Source organism: Sinocyclocheilus rhinocerous, unplaced genomic scaffold (assembly GCF_001515625.1).
Source record: "Sinocyclocheilus rhinocerous isolate Xijiao unplaced genomic scaffold, SAMN03320098_v1.1 scaffold106, whole genome shotgun sequence".
Lineage (NCBI taxonomy): Eukaryota > Metazoa > Chordata > Actinopteri > Cypriniformes > Cyprinidae > Sinocyclocheilus > Sinocyclocheilus rhinocerous.
Window position 1 is genome coordinate 895873 of NW_015633181.1, and position 23193 is coordinate 919065.

General features: G+C 37.2%; 2 protein-coding genes across 4 annotated transcripts in view; one reads left to right on the plus strand and one right to left on the minus strand.

Moving 5' to 3' along the window:
• The window catches only part of LOC107743461 (unconventional myosin-XVIIIa-like), a 47854-nt gene extending 37985 nt beyond the window's left edge, over positions 1–9869 (minus strand). The window contains exon 1 of the mRNA XM_016556681.1: positions 8768–9869. Within this exon, the coding sequence (XP_016412167.1) occupies positions 8768–9757 (990 nt within the window). The 5' untranslated portion in view covers positions 9758–9869. The remainder of the gene's footprint in view (positions 1–8767) is intronic.
• A 4302-nt stretch (positions 9870–14171) lies between these two features.
• Positions 14172–23193, plus strand: part of LOC107743410 (vascular endothelial zinc finger 1-like) — a 13473-nt gene continuing 4451 nt past the window's right edge. For all 3 annotated transcript variants that reach the window (XM_016556627.1, XM_016556628.1, XM_016556629.1), the window contains exons 1-2: positions 14172–14230; positions 21005–21765. In XM_016556627.1, coding sequence (XP_016412113.1) covers positions 14195–14230; positions 21005–21765 — 797 coding nt within the window. In that variant the 5' untranslated portion in view covers positions 14172–14194. The remainder of the gene's footprint in view (positions 14231–21004; positions 21766–23193) is intronic.

A 23193-nucleotide genomic window follows, 5' to 3' on the forward strand; every position in this document is an offset into this window, starting at 1 on the left:
TCATATCATATCATATCATATCATATCATATCATACCAGCCTACCAAGCAGGACACAAACAGGCTAGCATTGTCTATGGAGGATGGCGCGGAGGGCTTCTTAATCTGATTAGCTCCCCATACAGATGGATCCCTTCTCTCTGTGTGGTCTTTCCATGGAATTTTTTTTTTTTCTTTCTTTCTTTTTTTTTTTTTTTTTTTGTCTTATAGTCTTATAGTTTTCACTGAAAGCAATTCTTCTGCATTCAGCGCACATTATTCAGGATTTTCATACTATAAAATGGACACACAATGAAAGACTGATGTGAACCTTATCAAACATTCTTTCATTACTGCTTAGAGGAGAGAGGCAGGACTAAAAGGCAAACATCACACACATGCACTAACACATATCAAAACTTACATTACTAGTTATGATGAAGTGTGGAGTTTAGGTGAGTCTCCAAACAAGTACACAATGTCACATGGTGGGAGGTCTAAAGACTTTTTAAGCCCCACCTAGAAGCCTACACGTTGCTAGGGTAATGAAACGTGGCACTTCCTTCCTTCAAAGCCTGATTATTCTTAGCTGTTCTTGCTAATCCCATGTTTGCTAATACCAAGTGCTAATGGAGCAGAAAACTGTCCATTTCATCTGCTTTTAAATACATATGTGCTGTTTAGTCATATATATAATATAGACTATACATGAAGGATTTGATCAAATCTAGGATAAAAGCATCTAGCTAGCATAGAGAAAATTTGCATAGAATGATCTCTGAGAGGAATCCAGGCCATAAATTAAAGTATATGACATTTTTACAATATGTTGTATAATTAAGTTGCAATTAAAATATGTATTTTAACTCATTTCTATTGTACAAAAGACATGGAAAACAAAAGAAGAGGTGGGGACATTCTTCTACCGGCCAAACTATAACCTGATTGAAACACTTGCTCCACAAAATCATAAAGTATTGCACAAAGATGTAAAAAAACAGATGTTTCTCTCATTCAGAAACATCCTGAGGGCACAAACCCTTCAGACAGATAACAGCAGCATGTCTGGTCTTGCTGCTACTCTCTACATAGTGATTTACATAACATTTACGTTATGGAAAAATTGCCCATATGATGTAAGAATACCAGTCTAATGCTAAACATAGGCATCAAAATCTGAAGTGAATGATACAAGAAAACAAGGTTTGATTAAAACAAAGTAAACTCTGGTCCAATAATTGCTCCGTTAGTGCAGTTCACTTAAATAAGTGTGAACGCTGCCATCTGAAAATTGTTGTACTCCAAATCGACTGCAATATGCACACAACATGGACCAAAGACATCTAAACAAACACAAACCCATTACAGTTCTGTAAAAGTGCCGGAACCACCATCTCTTTGCAGCAGAACTTCATTTGTACACATACAATGAGCACATTTAGTCCAGTCCACAGCATTATTTTGTATATTCGGTAAGTTTTGATGCAAAATATACGTCATAAAAGCTGTCAAATCAGGTTGCGACCTTATCCTTATACATTTTGTTCTGTATCTTCAGGTCTGCTAAAAATGGCACTTGTAGTTTGCTAAGCAAACCAGGACCAAATGTATCATTTTCTCTTTTGGTATGGAAAAACTCAACAGTCCCACACACTATCGATACTTGCACATATATATTTTATTAACAACGTTTCGGTCCTATGACCTTCATCAGGTATACAAAAAATATTCAGGCACAACCTCGTTTAAAAACAACAAATGACCAATCACTGCAATGATACATAATTATCAATCACAATCAATGACGTAACGCATCATAATAGTAGAAACATCCTGTAGAAAGGTTATCTCAAACCAAATTTTTACTCGTATCATAACGCAATAGATCGTAAAGGCAGTACACTACACTACATTAAAAACGTCACTCTCTAGCATCACATTGAACAGTGCTTCATCATTCATACCCATAGGTGATAAAGTCTGAAGAGTAGATATCCAGAATAACTCACGTCTCAATAAAAGCATTTCTATATCACCACCTCTCGGTGGCACAGTCACTTTCTCAATGCCACAAAAACATAAGGAGGAAACCTCATGATTCAGAGACAGAAAATGGGCTGCCACAGGATAATGAACATCTTTTCTTCTAATAGAACTCTTATGTTCACTAATCCTATACTTTAGTTAACGTGATGTTTTCCCAACATACCCCGAGACCACAGGGACAACGAATCAGGTAAACGACATGAGATGAAGCACAAGTAATAACATAATTGGATGACAAAAAACTATGTTTTAAATGTATTATTGCACTGAGCACAGTTACCACATCAATAGTTTCCGTTTTGTATAGAACTCAATAATCTCTGAGATGGACTGGGATTATAATTCTGAAAACAGGCATGTACTAAATAATCTCTTCCATTTTTTGACCATTTGTATACAATCAACGGAGGATGTTGAAAAAGAGAACTCAATTTCGAATCAGAAGACAACAAATGCCAATGTTGATCTTATCAAATAGGACTTAGATGAATCAGGTGTAATGAAAGTACAGTAAAATAATGTTGTTGTTTTTTTTACTTTTTTTGTCTTCTTTTTCAACAGATCAGTTTTTTGTATTTAGCCTTGGTTTGGTATGTTTTCCTACGCACCTATCTATTACCTGCAGGTGTGCGAGGTTAATGGTTAATTGACTTTTTTGGTTTGGACCAAAAGGACCAAGAGAACAAAACTACAAGCGTAAACACACCTTTAGTGTCGAATTTGAAAGAAATCAATCTTCACCTTTGTGAAAACCAAAGCTACACAACCAAATCAAATTGCAGACGCTATGACAACATCAAATGGCATTCAAAATACATTAAGAAAGTCAATAAGAGCATTGTTTTGATTCTGTGCATTATGCCATAATCTGAGGGTGTGAATGGCCAGCAAGTAAATGACTAACCAACTGCTACCGTTAACCAAGTCACATTTAACGGACTGGTATACTGTCAGAGCTGGAATCATCCCTATGCCAATATGCTCACAGTTAGAGTTCGAATACTGGACAGCTTTGCACAGTCCCACTACCAAATACCAGCGAAAATCTGCCCAAAAACTGCAGCTGGTTGTCACTCTGACCCGGCGATCCAAACCAGGATAATTATCAGCCTGACTAAAGCCACTTCCTGGACCCCTGTGTCCCCTGACCAGCGTCAATATTTAGGCCCTCTCAATCTCACAATAGCACTGGGGCAACACTAACAGCCCAAGAAAGACTTCTGGGTCATCGGCCAGGAAACAAAGTGGAGACATAAAGAGAGATTTGACAGAGAGGACGGAGGGACAGCAGACACTGATGACAGACGAAAGACACTTCTTGTATTCAGTGCCTGATGTGCAGCCAAGTTAATCCATTACATAATCTAATCTGATACTAGTTAATGAAGCCATTCCCGGACAGATTGTTTCAGAGCAGTCAGAGCACATTCATAGTCCACAGGCTGTTGAACCCTCACAGGGCAGACGAAAAAAAGACAGCCATTGAGCCCAAAGAAATAATAAAGGACAGTGTTAGTGGGGGTTATTTAGAATAGCATTGCAAATATTGACTGACATAGACATGCAGAGAATTAACTGTTAGACTGAACGACTGTTAATGCACAACTTTAAAATTACATATTTACACTACTACAAAAGTTTTGGGTCTGTAAGATATTTTGTTTTTTAAAGTGTTTTATTCGTACCCCATTAAAAACAGTATAAGCAGTAATATTGTGAAATATTATAACAATTCAAAATAACTGTTTTCTATTTTACTATATTTTAAAATGTAATTTATTCCTGTGATGCAAAGCTGAATTTTCAGCATAATTACTCCAGTCTTTAGTGTCACATGATCCTTTCTTATCACTTCTTTTTATTATTAATATTGAAAACAGTTGTGCTGATTTATATTTTTGTAGAAACTGTGATACTTTATAAATATAAAATATAAATATAAAAGTTCAAAAGAAAAGCATTAAAAAAAAAATACATATATATATATATATATATATATATATTTACAGGCACTTTAGATCAATTTATTGTTTCTTTGCTAAATAAAAGTATTGATTTCCTTCTTTAAAACTATTTTTTCAAACACTTCTGAGCACTGAATAAATTAATCATAGCTTATTGCCAATAGTGCATTGCTGTAACCAAAATATTAACCAGCATAATATAAACAAAATTTACTAAGTGCACTTTTAAGACTACACGTACTGTACGTGTCAATCATCTCGGTTATGGCTGACTAACCTTTGCGCATCAGCATTGTTCACATTGTTGTCCATCAGGCCAAGTCTCTGAATACTGAACAGGTGTTGATATACAAGCGTGGGTGGTTTTAGGTTAGCAAGCATTGCATTGTAAACTTTAAAGAATGCCTACATAGTACATTGAACACTTGTACTTCAAAAGAGCAAGGAATACCTTTTCTAAACATGTTCATAACTCTCAGTCATAAATCCCTAAATACATTTGTGGGTTCAGATTTCCCAACAGATTCAGCAGTCACACACAAAATGCTGATTAGAGTTGATTCATTCATTCAGAGGCCAATCCTTCAGCTAAGAGAGCTGGAGCGGGTGTGAGGAGATCGTGTGTGTTTAAGTATAGTTCTTCAGGCTACAGTAATGCAGCTGAAACCTGTCTGTCTGGTAACTATCAATGCAAACAATCAAACCTGTCAAACAAAATCACAAGCGTTTCCTGTCACATTCACAGACACACCATGATTGAACAAATACCTGACATTCTACTGGCATAAAGCCACACATGCTGCATGACATAAGAGTATCTGCCTTCCATTTCAGTTCTGGAGGGAACTCACTACGAGTGATTTGTGCCCAGGGACTTTTTGTTATTGAAATAAAGATGAAGGCAAAATTAAAGCTTAACTTTAATTAAAGCTTTAATCAAAGCTTAAACTAATATTTGAAATGTTGCCTTGGAAACTAACTGAAATAAACTGAAGTCCTAAATTTACTAAAACTGAAAAGAAAAAAATAAAATAAAATAAACTAATACAATGACAAAAGTAAAAAAGAACTAAAACTTTTAAAAAATAAAAGCTAATTAAAATTTGGATAAATATAACAAATATTAATAATTACTATAATAGTGTAATACTAAAATAACACTGTGGTTTTGTTTATTTGCACATGCTGTCTGCACTATTTTAGCATCTAATTCAAAGGAACTGCATATCAGGTAACGGTGTGAACGGGAACAAAGGCTTTGCTGTATTTTTCCTTTTCAAAAAGGTCAAGCTAGTTGCACCAGGCAAAAAAAAAAGTTTTTGTGAGTAAATCATCTATACTGATAATAATTTGCATAGAAAGGCATCTTTAAGACCGACAATGACCGCAGCACTATTACAAGACATTTAGCCTCTGGTTAATTTAGCCTCTGCAATTTAATTGCAAGTGGTTAGAAGCAGGTGGAAAAACTTTTTGCACTGAACAACAAATAAAAAGTGTGCAACTGTCTACATTTGACTAGATTTAAGTTGCAACAAGCAATATCACCATGCAGCTCTCCACAGTGACATAGTCTAGATTTCTGAATCACAGTCTTTATATAGAATAACCGCTTCTAGGCCAATCCCAAATGTGCCATGTCTTTTTCTGTATTTGGTTTAAAGTGGGCCAGTAAAAACTCCGGTGGGACTCCTGCCCCCTGCAGGCTGACTGAGACTGGCCACTTTATCACAAAGGGTGCAGTTTATTACAGCAGCTGATTTGACATTTACTGATAACATCACCATTTGGAATGGACGGTATGAGCGTTTTGTATCATTTTCATAAAAATTAATATTGTGAGTTACTGGTATTTGGTAACAGGAACTAGGAGAAAACCTGGTCAACATAACTTGAATGTCCTAGATTCTTAGCATCTCCTCTGATTGATGTGCTCTGGTTTTTCAGCATTATTGGGGCAAATTTGCCCAGAGGCATCTAGATTGCATAAATGTCTATGTATATAGGCAACTATTAGGATCTATATGAGAGCCCGTTTCCACCAACGCATAAAAAAAGACTTAAAATGTAAAGTATTTGCATCTTTTTATCTCACAATTTTCCCTGCAATTCTGAGGAAAAAGTTAGAATTTCGAGATATAAACTCAGAATTGTGAGCTAAAAACTATATATATAAAATATATAAACTAAAGGTTTATATTTCACATTTCTGAGTTCATATCACTTGGTTCAGAGTTTACATTACAACTGTAAAAAAAAAAAAAGAAAAAAGTCTGAATTATGAGATTAAAAGTCACAATCTTTTGTATTTTTTTATCCCGGCGGAAACAAGGTTCAATAGATGTAGGCCCACAGTTATCAACAAGGGATTTACATATAAAGGGGGTCCATCCAGATATTTAATGTTAATTATGTAATGCAATCATGTTAATGTTTCTAATGAAAGTTATTAGAAAGTTTCCCAAGAAATATTGCTATTTCTTATTGATTAAATTATATACTTATTTATGTATTTTTTACACTGGGTTGGCTATAAAACATTTCTAATGGTCTGACATACTTTAAAATTGATGGTGTACTAAAATAACACTCAGACTTTGACACAGAGATTTCACTGGTTATCCATTAGCAGAAGGCATGCAAAGGGCCGAGTTCTCTCCACACACATTCCTATCCAAACACAAGCAAACCAACATGGCAACGGGTTCAGCAGGGGCCATTGCTGACTCGTGTGATCCACGCCACCACATTTGATTAGCTTGACCAAAACATTCTCTTCAAACACCTGTTTCTTCCTGTTTTCACTCCATTAGATGAAACGCTGTTTGTGTGAAGAGCTGGCCAGATGCTCTCAGCTGCACTAGGATAAACCTCTTAATGTTCAAAAGAGCAAATATGACAGTACAGAAACACAGTATTCTATATTTGACCTCCCCCACGTTATTCTACACATCACAAATAAATCACTCAATGCACTTTAATCTCTTCTTAGCTCTGGTTTCGTGCTGAGCCAGATCAAATGAATATATCAGAGTTTGGACGTCAGCCTAAACAAAGTATTTGTATTTGTCATTTTTTCTCAATTTGTTTAAATTGTTTGCAAAACCTTATGCTGGCACATTGAAAATATGTTGGAAAAAAATAAGACGTTTCTTTAAAAATATGTCCCGGATCTTCTGTGACATTCAACCTACTAGAATAAGTTGAAAATGATGTCATCATTAGTCAAAATAACGTCATAATTATAGATTAGTTTGTCAAATTACTTATTACTAAAAATAACTTACAAGAGAATGCAAGGCACAGATTCAGTTCTGAATAAAAATGTGTAGAAAAAAGTATTTTCCTAATCGTTTAAATAATACAAAAACTTTATATCACATTTTAAGGATTTAACAAAAATTGACATATGCACACATTATTATTTAAGGCAACTGAACTCAAGATTTGTACTATTTATGCATAAACATCAAGCATCTAATAATAATGGGGAAAAGTAACCACTGTGACTTCCTACGTGACTTTGAACTTGTGACATTTTTTGTCTTGAGATGAGTGCAACTGACATGAAATATCTGACGAATCATGATGACAGATTATTACAGAAACAGACACAACTGACATCACATCTGCTTTCACCTGACCTTCAGACTGACAACAACAAAAAATCACAGAAATGTTCGCTTTCAGTGTTTTCCTCTCTGTTATCAAAAGACCCATCAATGCTTTACGACATAAGACTAAAATATACTATAAGTGCTGTCAGGCCAACAGATTCGCCCACATTCAGAAATGGGGCCGTTCGCTCAGCTGTACCAGGATACAGAGATGAAAATATGTCAGAGAACAACTGGGGAATACAGCAAAGCCAAGAGAGCAGACAAGTCTCTAATTCTGCTGCAAACATTGAAACAAAGATCCCAGAAGATATGATTAGACCTTCAGGAATAGTTTCCAATCCATATCTACATCCAAATTCTATATTTATGCATTTCACAGATGCTTTTATCCAAAGCGACTTACACTGCATTGAAAGTATACATTTTATCAGTTCATGCATGGAATCGAACCCATGCCATTGGCGTTGCTAGCGCCATGCTTTATTGTTTGAAATTATATAGGGTAAATATCACGAAACATTCAGTGAACAAATAAAAGACACTTTCTGACTCAGAACTTCTCCATTTAACAGTGTATTAGATAACAATATGGACTTTTTCTGCTTTTTTGCCATTTGTTCCACTCAGATGGGACTCTACTGTCTTTCATAATGGGACTCTACACAATGCAGATGGATTATGGGTAAAAGTGACAAATACGCATTAGACAGGTTATTAACCCCCGGAGCTGTCTCGCTGAAACGGCTGACATCATCAACAGCTCTCTGCACAACGTTCTTTTTTCAGATGTCAACAGAAACACTCATATTTCTCTGAATTCACAGAATACCTCAAGGCTGAAACTGATCTTTCATCTGAAAAGTTGCTGAAACATACAGTATGTACCCTCAAACTGTACTGGTTTTCCTGAGAAACAGCAAAAAGCACTTTTAGCGAAGAAAAAAACACACACCATTTATCAGATTAAAGTGACACAATTTCAATGGGTTTTATTGGCCTAGTGGATGGTGGGGAGACAACAGAAAATTATGTTAAGAAGAAGAGCTTGCAAACCAGACTCAAACCCATGCCACTCACATTTGCTCCTTGGCTCAAGAGCAAGTCTTCTTTGTGTGATTCAACACATCACAACCATGATACATAAGCTTGTGTATCTCACCTCGTAAACATCGTGGTACGGGCCTCTGGTGTTCCTCAACCAGCAGCGGCTCAGCTCGCTCAACTCCATGATGGGCTGCACCTTCAGACGTACCGTGTCTCCAGACTGCCTGATCATCTCCACGATCTCATCCCTGCTTTTACTTTCCACGTTCCTCCCGTTGATCTCTACCAGACGGTCGCCTGGTACCAGCCCCAGTGTCAGGTCCTTATTCCCAGCGCCGGGCTCGGCAAAGTGAACCACCTTTCGGTAGAGCGACCCATCGGGCCGCTGGTCCACCATGGTGGTGCGACGAAGGGAAAAGCCAAAATCGCCCGTGTTGCGGCGCTGAATTTCCAACTCTCTTGGTACAGGAATCTGTGGAGGCGCCACAGCAGGCAAGCGCAAGTCAGCTGGGAATGTTTGGTCCACTATCTCTGGGACCTGGACCATCTTTGCAGGGCTGGTGGGATGGTGAGGTGTATGTAGAGGCGGGGGATTGAATACCTTGACCTCTACCTGAGGTGAGGGAATGGTGGAGTTCTGCGCTGATGGTGCAGTCGACCCTGAAGGGCTTTCCTCTTTGCTCTTCTGTGAAAAAGAAAACCGCTTCAAGATTTGTTCGACTTGGGAATTTTGCTTTGTCATGGAGTCGTACTTGACTGCCTGTTCTTTGATGGATGACCGGCGGACGTCTTGGTCCAGCTTAATGTCATCGCTGGAGCTCGTGGGTGTTATGGTACTCTGTGTATAGAGTTTCCTAAGGTCCACGTCTGTCAGGCTGAGCTCTGTGTTTCGGACCACCTTGATGGGAATGGGGCTGGAAATCTCCAGCTTTCCTTTCGCCTCTCGTTTAGAGCTGCTTCGATGAAGATGAAAGAAACCTCTCCTCACACTCATTTCCTCTAGACTCTTCAGTTCGGCTTGAGACATTCGCTCTTTTTTCTCTTTCTTCTCCTTTTTTGTTCCATCCTTCTCCTTGTCTTTATCTTTCTTGATCAAGTGGAACATGGTTGGGCCCAAATGTAGAATCCACCAGATGTAGGTCTCTTCACAGCATAAAGATCAATGTTGGCATTCAGTCATGACCAGCACCAAGGGCACCTCAGCTACAGGTGAAGCCCTCCTCTAAAACAACAGATTGACAGAACACATCGTTTTTATGTTCCTCCTTTTTGCAATGGCTGTAGTAGTCATGGGGTTTAAAATTTGTAATTGTTATTAAATAAATTGAAATTATTATTATTATTACTATGACTATTAATAATAATTTATATATATATATATATATAGTATTTATGTAAAATGTATACATTTATATATACTATAAATAAATATTACATATAAAATATATATATAAATAAAAGGTTGTACATTTTGGATATAATGGCTAAAAGCAGACCAAATAATAGTCTATAATATAATAAAGAAAACAATAATATAGTGCACCGGACAATGTTCATCAGTCATTTCAGTAATTCATGGGTTAACACAGCTTAAAGAAAGAGTAAAGAGTAAAGAAAGTGTACACGTGACGGTAGACCCCTGTGTGACGTAACACAATCTCATTGGCTGCTCTTACCTTTCCTGACAGGTACAAAAAATCGGTAAGAGATCCGTACAGCTTTTATCATCGACAACAATTATAAAATGTACACAACAATGACATAAACATTATATAAGACACAGCGACATAAATCAGTGATGATGTTAAAACGATCAGTTTTCACGATTATCCGAACAAAACGAGTAGAATGAATCACTTCCTGAAACTCCGCATCTCATCGCCCCCTGAACGCTTCCTCTTCGAATTAAATTTCTGTGTAACAATAAATATGCTACGAATTCACTTGACCTCACCTGCAGAATCATGTCTGTCATGTAAAGTTGAATTCAGCTCTATAGATAAACTACCGGCAGAAACTTTTACTGATTCAGCTCTTAATGTAAATCTACGAGGCTTTTAAAAATGAAACTCTTTGTGCTTTTAATATAATACTCATTAATGCAGTATTAGACCCTATACTCAAATCATGCATTTATATGCAGTAATTTTTTGATCAAGTATATCATGGCTTTAAGGTGAATGTTTTGGTGCGCGTAATGCGCTTCTCTAAGCCTATTTATTCCGCATCAACGCAAACAGACAGACTGTTCACCTGTACAGTGAGCTAAACATAAATGCCGCTAAAGATAAACAAACTTACCTGTAACTTAGTCTGTATCCAGATCAGATGGTCACTGCAGTCACCCGGATCCAGTACGTATTCAGAGTTGAAACGGTGCTGAAATAGTCTGGCGATTGCCGGTGCGCACTGAACTGCAGCACAGGTCCTGTGGAAACGCGTCTAGAGCGTTTGACGGTCAGTGGGACGAGCGCGCTCCCGGATCACTGAGCTCTGCTGGATATGATCCCCTCAAGAAAAGTTGAACACATCAGTTCATCCCTTTTGCATGACTAAGAGCTATTGAAACCTAGAGAGTTTTAGGTCGAGATACTTTGACTAAGATCAAATTATATTTGTCTGATGTGCAACACAGTATAGTGCTTAAAAAGCAACCAATTAAACAAAAATAAAATAAAATACAGGTTGAGATAATAATTTGTATTATTCGATCATTTTTATAAGAATAATAGCAACAGATATTAATCAATTAGCCCTCTATAGGAATAAATAATAATAATACTGAAAAAGAATAAATAGGACAAGAATAGACGAGTATGCACACTATTGATATTGTAAATTAAAAAAGCAATAAAAATGTAAAATATATTCAATAGAAATGATTGTCTTTTCAAATTAACCATGTTCTTGATTTTGCGTACACAAATTTAATCGCAATATTGTATTGATGGTGGTTCAGTTTCATTTGCATGGGCATAGCGCCCTCCTTTGGACCAACTCTGTGACAATACTTCTTACACCTCTTTATGCATGTTTTTATAATTCTCCAGTTACGCAATAATCTTCCAAATCCCCATCTGTTGCACATTTGTGATTTATTTATCTTACATTCTTATTGGCATCTCTTGTTCTGGACTTGGAACCTGATTGAGCACAAAGTTTTAGATGTTTAAAAGGTTTAGTGCCAAAAATTGCATTAAAATAAGAAAGTGTGTCCATTTAAAGTCCAGTCAAATCAAACAAAATATCAAATCCATAAATATTTAAAATAACTTTAACCAAACCATTAATTGAACCAAAGCTTCTCAACCCAATACAGGTCTATAAATCATATGTTCTGACTTGGCTGTGGTGTTTTGGTAGAAAATGTAAATCTTTCTTATCTCATGCTTATAGCCATAGCAAATCAATTTTGCCAGTTTCTCTGCACCTGACCTCACTTTCTTGGACTGATCAAGCATTATACGTATTTCCTTCTATGTTTAGGTTTTTAGACAATTTTGTGCCAAACATAAACTATTTAAAAGGTGCTCCACAGGGTCATTATGGAAGAAGAGGATTTTAAACTGGCCTATATGATGATCACATTTCATATCAAATTCACCGCAAGAACATACTGTACTAATCAGCTGGTCCTGATGCAACCCCAGTGTCATAGTTGGTCAAATATAACAGTTGGCAAACAGCTCTCTGCACAAAACAGTTCTTCACTCCTAATACTACTTTATTTAATTTTTTGTTGCACTCAGAAATTTTTTTTTTTCCATAAAAACCTATTCTAAAACCTTCAACACAAAGAATGCCAGAATATTGGAGCTGTATTAAAAGTAAAAGATGTCATTAATATATTTAGTAAAATAATTAATTTTTTATTTATATTTTTTATTATTTAATGTACATTACAAATTGAAAGACTGAAATCTTAACTTAAAGGGTTAGTTCACCCAAAAATGAAAATTCTGTCATTAATTACTCACCCTCGTGTTGTTCCAAACCCGTAAGATCTTCGTTCATCTTCGGAACACAATTTAAGATATTTTTGATGAAATCTGAGGGCTCTCTGACCCTCCCATAGACAGCAAGGTAACTACCATGTTCAAGGTCCAGAAAAGTACCAAGATGATCGACAAAGTAGTCCGTGTGACATCAGTGGTTCAATTGTAAAGTTACGAAGCTACGAGAATACTTTTTTGCGCAAAGAAAACAAAAATAACGACTTTATTCCACATTTTCACACTTGTGGACGCGCGTTTATGACAGTATCATGACGCAAGCGTGTGGCGGCGCTGACCCACGGTGCGTTCCAAACGGGATATATCGCCCTCCGAAGGGCACTTCGGAGTAAAAACAATCATGGCCGCCATATTGAAGGGTTGTTCCAAACCGAAGTGCTCAAAACTGGCCACTTCAAAGCCTAATTAAATGCCTCTAGCATTTAACGTTTAATGTTTGGTAGCCACGCAAATGCTATTATACGACTGGAAAAACAGTCTTATGAAGCATGACCTTTTAATCTCTTTGTGACCTATTAGAAGGGCACCCCGCTGATAATAAATCGGGTTATTAAGTTAATTCAGTTCAGGACTAGCTCTCTTAATTATAAAACGATCCTAAAATAGACCGGGCTGTCTCTGCGTCTTCAGCTAATCATTCTCGTGTGTCTGCTGGGGGATTTATAGGAATAAATCAGGTTAAAAGGGGCACACAACTCTGTCCCATGTAGGTTTGCTGCATCTGGTCTTTCGGTGTTTTGAACGAATCTTTTAAACGAACGAGTCGATGCAATGAACTTCCATGCAATGACTCATCTCAGAGCATCTCGTTTGTGAACAAACCGAATGAACTACTACTAGGACATCTCGTTCATGAATGAACTGAATGACCGAAAGCATCGTGCTGAGGATGCTTGATTCCATCAATTCGGTTAATTCAATGAATCATTCACTACTGGAGCAACCTACAGACTGGGACACTGAATGAATCAATGAACGAATCTGAACGAATCTTTTTAGTGAAAAGATTCATGTCTTTTAAATTAATCAAAATCCCCAATATTACTAGGCAGATAAATTAAGCCTTAATATGCATAATGTTGTATTTAAATGTATGAAATAGACTTTACATGTACATACACAGATAGAGCATGTCTAATCGTAAATGCAGATAAATCCTGCAGTCAGTCTCGCGCAGTGAGTTATGACCAGTCTCGCGACAGTTCCACGCTATTCATCAACTTCACTCCTGTTTTTTGGAGCGTCCCGAGAGTCTGACGAGATTGAGATGAAAAACAGGGGTGCTGTGGAAATTACTAAATTCAGTACGTCATGTGATTTACTCTCAACGCATGGACAAAGTGTCTTGTACCACAAAGTATGTGTAATTATGTTTATAATGTACCATACTGTAAAACTGAATAGTGTCTTATTCATTAAATAATTCAGACTGCTGTTGTATTCCCCCCTCCCGCGAGTGGTACGTTCCGCGGGGTGGCGGAAGTCTCGCTCTGCCATGTTGAGCGCTTTGTTTCTGTGAGTGAGACGCGATGATGGAGCAGAGCTGGAGCTCTTACTTATTCCAGGTGAGAAACTCTCTCTCTTAAACACACACGCACATTCACACGCCGTCCGTGCGCTGCTCACTCATGCTACCGGCCTGCCTGCTTCAGTCTGCTTTATCAACAGAGATATTTGAAAAGGCGCAGTTGGAGCAAAACAATAGTAGACGAGTCCCGGGCGCCCTGCTGCGCTCCCTCTATAGATGTAGTAACACTCAGTCGCTGTGTTTACCCCTCTATCTCTGTAGGTTAGATCTAACTTAACCCTATATCCCTCTTTACCCCTCTTATCTGACTCTATAGATGTAGCCATGTGTACATCATTTTACTCTATCTCTCTCCTGCTGTAGATCTTTCCTTCTGTCCCCCTGTTTACCCCTCTGTCTGTACTCCATCTATCCCGCTATATTTCTCTGTTATCCGGTCACTATCTCCATCTCTCTTCCATTTATCTTTCCCTCTGTAGATCTCTATCTGGTCATTCATCTCCCCATTCACTCCTTTATAGATATTTCACTTTGTCAGTCTCTCTGTTTGTTCCTCTGTCTCTATCTCCATCTATCTCTCCATTTTATCTCCCTCTGTAGATCAGTCCATCATCAGTTGCTCTATCACTTTATGTTTTTCTCCACCTCTGCCTCTGTCTGTACCTCTGTGTAAGGTTCCCATAGTCGTGGAAAATTTGGAAATATCAGCTTTTTTTTAATTTGTGATTTTTCAGGCATGGAAAAGTTACAGAAAACAATTTATGAAAAAGTTATGGAAATCTCTATAGACTATATATATTTTTAAAAAATTAAGTAATACAAATATTTAAATTTTTAATTGGGTGGAAATATTTTTGTGAGTGACATCATGTATAAAATGGTAACATGTAATTTTACATACATTGCAAAATTATAACAACTTATTTATTACAACAAAAGTTATAGATAACCATTAGTCAAAAGGGTTGGGAACCATCTGTCTGTCTATCTATCTGTCTATCAGCTTTGGGACAGCAAGAATCAGAATAATAATAATAATAATAAGCTGCTCTAGTGACTCAGATCCTGAGGACTTGTTCACATTTAAACTCACTTTATGAGGTGTTCAGTTGGATTGCTTTTTGCTTAGTCACTTCTATCCTCAGGCTTTAGTTTAACTTTATGCTTTTCATTATACCTTTTACAAAATGCATTGGTTCATATTGCACCTGGTCCCTCTGTGTGATTTTCTGCAGCTGGATGCATGTATATTAATATTGTTGAAGATCATATTTATCATGCCTTGTGATCATAGAGCTTTTGATGTCAGTGAGAGTTTTACTGTATGTACTACTACTATGAATTATTCTGGGGAACATGTTTTGTTTTCAGCACATGTGGAGCCATATGGATGAGTTTACCTAACTGTTCTTTACTTTGCATGTCTTCTTTTATATTTGTTTATTACCTGTGTAATAGTGTGTGTAACATTGTGACCCATACTTCACTATATTAGACTCTACTAAAAAGATCCTAGGAAACATGTAAAAAAAATTTTACATATTAACCCTTGCTCTAATAAAGCTGATATTGATGTGCAAGATGTCATATTTCCATAAGCAATAGATGTTTGGGGTCTTGTTTTGCCCTTGAAGTGCTGCACGTCTGAGTCATTTCACAGTCAGTCGTCGGGAAGTGAGATTAGACAAGTTTGATCTAAGGCCACCACACAAGTTTTACAAAGTTTCTTTCTTTCTCGATAGAGCATCATAGTGAAAGTGGCGACTTTGGGCTTTAATCATGAACTTGGTGAGATTGCAGAAGCTCTCCTGATGGTAAATTTTAGTTTGAGGGTGAATCACTTCAGTGGGTGTTTAATGACTGGGCATGTTATTCAGGTGTCTGGGGATGCACTTTTTAAAAGTTGACCTGGTTTAAGTTGGTTTTGATAAACTAGTTGACTTCATGAATCGGTTGTTGGACAGCTAGTCGGTCGTTGTGACCCATAGTGACCTAGTGTAGCCTAGAGAAAGTAGAATTCCCGTAATCCATTTATCACCGAGCTTGTGACTCAAGAGTCACTGACTCATAAAACATCCTTCCTTTGTTGATCAGATCACAGCACAGACTAGACGCGCATCAGACCTGCTCCATTATCTCCGGGGCCCAGCCGCTTCTTGCCTTTAGTGTTCAGAACAGATTTAGACTTTCATATTTACTTGTGCTGAAGATAAAATTGTCATGATGAATGAAAGTGTTGACGTCCGACCGTCTGGGATGTGAGCATTGCTCATCTGAGAATGTTTTTGGAGTCAGTGCCTCAGTTGACTCATCAGAGTGGAAATGTTTGCTTGGACATTCTCTCAAATATTTCATGTAGCATCACAGTTAGGATGGGGTGGTATGATGCCGCTATATATCAAGAAACGGTATGAATTGTGGCAACACATCAGTCTGTTATACCATTTATACCACAATTTATCCAAAGGTGTGGTTTTAACATCATATCAGCTCTTTTACAGTGACTTAAAATGTGGCTTATATTTACAATGTGTTACTGTATTACAGCCTTGATTATATCATATGTGTTTTTGCACTGATGCCAAATTTATTCAACAGAAGAAAGAAACTCATTCAGGTTTAAAACAACTTGAGAGTAAGTAAATGATGACAGAATTTTCATTTTTGCAGAATTTTTATCAGTTTGGACTTGAATGAAGAGAGAGAACCTGCACTTAACCTTTTCACAGGCATTTTGTTTTCATAGACAGATATTGTGATGTATCATTATGAATTGTCTAGCAATATATAAATGATCACAAAATTGCTGTATCGTGATTAGGGATATGCCGGTATCAAATTTTCATGTTGTGTGTGTGTGTGTAGATATGCGGTTCTCCTCATGAATAGAGGAACCAAATCGGAGAAGACTCCCGCACAAAGACCCCCTGCGGATCCGTGAGGGCATCCCCGCTCCGATTTGTGTCCATCACAATAGAGCAGATGAAATAAGGAGCAGAAAGAAGCGTTCATTTCTCTTGTCCTGCGTCTGCCTGCGTCGCGGTCAGCCCTGTGAGATGGATGGATGACGCTGAATGGGAAAGGTCAGGTATTTAACCCTGCCCTCTCCGTGATTGCAGGAGATTGCGCATCTTAATTGCGGTGTCCTTTTTTTGCTGCAGAGACCAACGGCATCACTTGCTCCTGATTAAGCATGTGCAAAATTACAGATTTTTAAAATCAAACATTGTCCATATTGAATATGCAGTGCTTTGAAAGACACATATTCAAAATATAAAATTGCTAAACCATGAACTCTTTTTTTTGCACAAAACGAATCAAATTTGAGACAACTTTTCTGCTCAGGTTTTAGCATCCAGACAGTTACTACAAGACTTTAAACATACTGGCATTTTTTCAGTATATACAATATATGTAAAATACTGTGTATACATCATGCAATGCAATGCTTTACAAGCCAAATATTCATCAAATAAGCATGCTAAATATCAAAATACCTTTTTAGCACAAAACTATTATAGTCATTTTGAAATTTCAGAGGCAAAACAGTTTTACAACAACTGCACAGGTTTTAGCATCCGCAGTCACTTTGAGCATGCTAAAACCCTCTTTAGCAAGTTGAAAAATATTTTTTATAAATTAACTAGTCCACTTCACTAATCAATTAGCTTGTAGGATGATTAGTGAACCCATCCTTGTGTTTCCTTTGCCTCTGAGAATTGACAGGCCTTGTTGTTTTATCAAGGCAGGAGAAGCTGTTCTCTCAGGGGCCAAGCCCTAGTAATGCCACCTTTGACCTTTCGCTGACTTTGTTTAAAATCTGCATCTGATTTGTTTTGCTCATTAGTTGTGTGCAGTTGGGTAAGGTTTTTTTTTGTGTGTGTTTTTCACCGAGCTGGTTTGGGGCTGTTTCTGTGGTTTGTGGGGGTTGTGCCTGTTTTAGATGCTCCATTGAACATCAATAGTGGGTGAACAGGGCGTTTGCTGCACTTTATCGGGTCTTTTAAGCGCCTCAGGCTGTGGTAGGGTTGAGAAGTCGGATTCCTTTTGGTGAACCACTTCGTTAGGACTGTTCATATGCATTGGATTTAACTTTCATACTTGTTCACAAAGACCCAATTTGGCAATTGATGTGTTTGTGATCGTTGTATATTCTTTCCCTCTCATTTGTCCTGTTGTTGTGGCTCTGAGATCAGTGTCTGCCAGGGTAGGTTGTGATGTAGGTTAGCAGTGAGTGTCTGTAAGCTTTTGCCCCTGTCTGTGTAAACAAATCCCTCACGCTGATCTGTGTGTGTAAGAGAGGACTAAAGGAGTGCATCCAGCCTCCCAGAAGCCTCAGTAAACAAACAGACAAACATCCACCTCTGTTTCCAGGCCTGCCAGGTGGGTTTCACTGTGTGTTCAAGCTGGCTGCATCCCATTTCACATACTTCTATGCTCTGAAAGTAAATAATTCACTCACAATGGGAAAGTATACACTTTTTGAGTTGTAGTAGGACAGTAAGTCAGCATTGTGTCACAAAACCACATCCAACCCTCTACATTGCGAGTAAATCACTCGCATATGCGACTAAATCTTACTCTGGGCGACTAAATAATGTCATCATAAAATTGTCATGCATTTTTAAACTGCTGAGGCAACATCTGGCTTGCACAAATACAGACTTTGAAAGTCAATCCATTTCTTTATTCTTTGTTGTATTTGTGAAAGTATTTTTTTTTCCATTTATATCTACTGTTCAGAAATTTGGGGCTTGTAAAATTTTTTTAAATGTTTTTGTCTCTTATTCTCACCAAGGTTGCATTTATTTGATTACAAGTACAGTAAAAACAGTAACATTGTAAAATATTATTACAATTTAAAATAACGGTTTTCTATTTTGATATATTTTAAAATGTAAAATAAATACATTTATTCCTGTATGATGGTACAGCTGAACATTACTCCAGTCTTCAGTGTCATATGATCTTTCAGAAATCATTCTAATATGCTGATTTTCTTAACAGTTTATAAAAAATTATCAATGTTGAAAACTGTTTTGCTACTTAATATTTTTGTTAAAACCATTAAACATTTTTCAGGATTCTTTGATGAATAAGAACAGTAATTTATTTGAAATAGAATCTTTCATAACATTATAAATGTCTTTGCTGTCACTTGATCAATTTAATGCATCCTTGCTGAATACATTTGAAACAGACGAGATCTGGACTTTAATGTAGTTTGATATCTAAAATAAGCCAATATATTGCTTATCAAATTCTAAATATAAATATCTTTCATATTCCTGTCCGTTAAACACAACTGTCTGTAGTGTAAGTGCTGCATGGCTCTTGTTTTCTCTGTAAAGTCCTTGTCATCTCGTTCACAGGTTTAGCCGAGTTTGTTTCTGACCCGCTGAATCATCTCACTTGTGTTACGGTTAATTTTGCAGTCACATGTTGAACCGGGAGCATCTCAGCAGATCGGTTTACGCTGGACAGATTTAGATTCCTCGGCGGCCCGGCGTTGTTTTTGAGTTCAGTTAATCAGAGCGCACAGCCTCTGCCCTGTACCCAGCGTTCATGCCAGCATGTGCTCGATCATGACTACAGCGTAATCTGTGTCATTAGTTTGGGGCCCAGATGACACTTTTGATAACACTGAATCATTCTGAATCAGGAATTCTGAATCCAGTCATTAGCCCAGCATGCTTTTCTGTGGTTGAAGAGGGGAAACTTGACTCATTTGATTTAATGAGATATTTCTCAATGGAGTGCCTCTTCGTCCTGCCAGCTGTCGAGTCCAGTGTGTGTTTGTATGTATGTAACGTGAGCGTGTGTGTTCATTCCTGAACTTCTGCTCATCGTTAGTCACCCCACAGGCTGCCGGAAGTGCTGATGGGAACAGAACACACACACACAAAAACTCTGTGCAAGATGGACTTTATCATCTACATCAGTGAGATCAGAGTTTTTCATCTCTGTTCAAACGCACTGGAGCCCCAGAGTTTACCAAAAGTAAAATAAAAGTGTAAACCGATGCAAAAGCAAATATGTGCTTGTGTGTTCATATGTAATCTATTATTTAATTCTGTTATATTTTTTTATTACAAATAGTTATATAAAAGTTGTTTTATATAATTTAAAGATTTTTTCAGGTTATGTAAATATTAAAGTTATGTATCTTTTGCTGCCTGATAGCACTTAAAGCATGTTAAATTCTCTATGTATATCGTAAATACTTAAAGCTTTTGTAAACAAATAAAACCGTTTTGGATTATAATATTTCTCTGAATTTATTTTTTGGGGCAGGGGGTTGCCATCACACATGACTTTATTTTATTTATTTTTAACGGTTTTACAATTATTATTATTTTTTGTGTATGTTTTATTTTATTATTCTGATCTTATTATTTTATCTCATTCTATTTTATTTAGTATTCTTTTTTTATTCTCATTCTATCATTTTCATTTTATTTAGTTTATTTTTATTATTCTTATATTAGTTTTTTATTTTGTTATTCTGATATTTTATGTGTTAGGAATTAATTCTTTTGTATTTTATTCTATTATTTTTATTATTTGCATAACATTTCTTATCTCATTCCTTGTTCTAATATTTTTATTTTATTTAGTATTTTATTCTGTTATTTATTATTTTTATTAAGCACAGAGTTTCAATATACATTATATATTGAATTCTATATATTATAGAATTTATAATATCATCTATCAGCCTTAATTTTAGTTAATATTGTCAATTTTTTTTTTTTTTGCCTGTGCATCACCATTTTTAACCCCTCTGCCCGGTTCTGTCTTCTCCTTCCAGCAGGCTAATGAAGCCCTTCACCACCAGCACCAGGTGGCCCCGAACAGCCTGCTGCCACTGCTGAACTCTGAGCCGCAGGACCAGAAGCCTGTGATGCCCATTCCTCTGGACCACAAGCCCCCCGTCAGCGCCGCCGAGCTCCTAAAGGACAACGTAGCCAGCGGGACAGGGGGTGGGAATGCCGGAGGGGGTGGTCCAATGCCCGTGATCAAGAAAGAGCACAAGAGCAAGACGCCATTCATCTGCGGCTACTGCAACAAGGCCTTCCGTGACAGCTACCACCTCCGCCGGCATGAGTCCTGCCACACCGGCATCAAAATGATGCCCAGACCCAAGAAAACTGCACAAGCAGCACCCACCATGGTCCCACTCATCTCCACCATGTCCCATGAGACCACAGGCAACCCTGCCTACATCTCAACCATTGCTGGCATCCTTTCCACGGCGACCACTTCAACGTCCTCCGCTTCTACTATCATGTCCCCGATGTCCATGTCCAATGTGACCCAACACAGTGCCCCCAAAAAGCCACCCAAACCCGTAAAGAAGAACCACGGCTGTGAAATGTGCGGGAAAGCCTTCCGGGACGTTTACCATCTGAACCGTCACAAGCTGTCACACTCGGACGAAAAACCATTCGAGTGTCCTATATGCCAGCAGCGCTTTAAGAGGAAAGATCGCATGACGTACCACGTGCGCTCACACGACGGAGGCGTCCACAAACCTTACGTCTGTTCTGTGTGTGGAAAGGGCTTCTCGAGGTACGTGGAGCTTTTGCACTTCTTGTCAGTTGGCTTCGATTTCGATATTAGGGATCTGAATTATAAGAAATGTAATGATTCTAATTCAGATTGCAGTGAACAAATCTGGTTCTTTAATGATTCCTATAGTATTTTTGAGGAACCTCCTCCCTTTTTTGATAACATTCACTATCGTTCAAACATTTGGGGTCAGCAAGTTTTTATTATTAAAAAAAATGTATACTTTTATTCAGCAAGGATGCATTAAATTGATGAAAAATAAAGTGAATTGTAAATTTTTTTAAATATATATTTTCTAATAATTGCTGTTCCTTTGAACTTCAACAAAGAATGCTGAAAACTTAATTATTACCGTTTTCACAATAACATGAAGCAGCATAACTGTTTTCTACATTGATAATGTTTCTTGAGCAGCAAATCAGGATATTAGAATGATTTCTGAAGGTTCATGTTACACTGACATTATAAACGACATTTAAAGAAATATCAAAATAGAAAAATTTTAAATTGTAATAATTCTTCACAATAGTAGTTATTACTGTGATTTTGATTATAAATGCAGCCATGGTGAACATAAGAAACGTCTTTCAGGACCATAAAACTTGGTCACACTGTAACTTTCCAATAAAAATGTTTTTTGATTCTCATTGGATTATTACAGACAGTTACTGAATTTAGATTACAAGCTCAGAACTGAGCTAAAAGCATCATCTTGTACTGTAGATTTAGTAGCTCAGTATAATCGTTAATGAAACCGAACATCATGGAAATCATTTGGTGGAAATCATTTATTTGTTTTATTTATTTATTTTAAGTGATTTAATGTTGGTTCTGAATAAAAACCAGTTCTTAATATAAATCCCTACAAATAAGTATATATATTTTCACTTTAATAATACTAGAACATATACATTAATGGCACAATAATGTGACTCATTTCCATCCTGCATGAAATGAGGCTGTTTGTGGATTCTGATGATGTCAGTGCATTTAATAGTGTCTGTTAAAATATGTGTTCAAAGCTCGAGCTGAATCCACCATCTGCTGTTCTGATGATGTTAATGTCGTCTCGTTCCTATTGGCTGCTGCTGGCTGATTTATAGTTGTTGTGAATGGATCTGACTGGCTGCCTTTGTAGGGCCCAGCATGCCGAGGGTCTGCGTGAACAGAAGGAGGAGGGGGTGCTCTTATTCCTCTGTTATTCCCTCCTTGCCTCCTGTTTGTTCTGTCTTAGAGGATCAGTGCTGGGGTTTCCTTTGAGTCACTCAGGGGCTGCAGACACACGGCTGCTTTAGGAGTCTCATCTATAGAAACCTTTTGTAACATTATAAATGTCTTTACTGTCACTTTTGTTATATTTCATGCATCCTTACCGAATAAAACTCTTAAATTCGAAAAAAAAAAAAAATAATAATAATAAAATAAAAT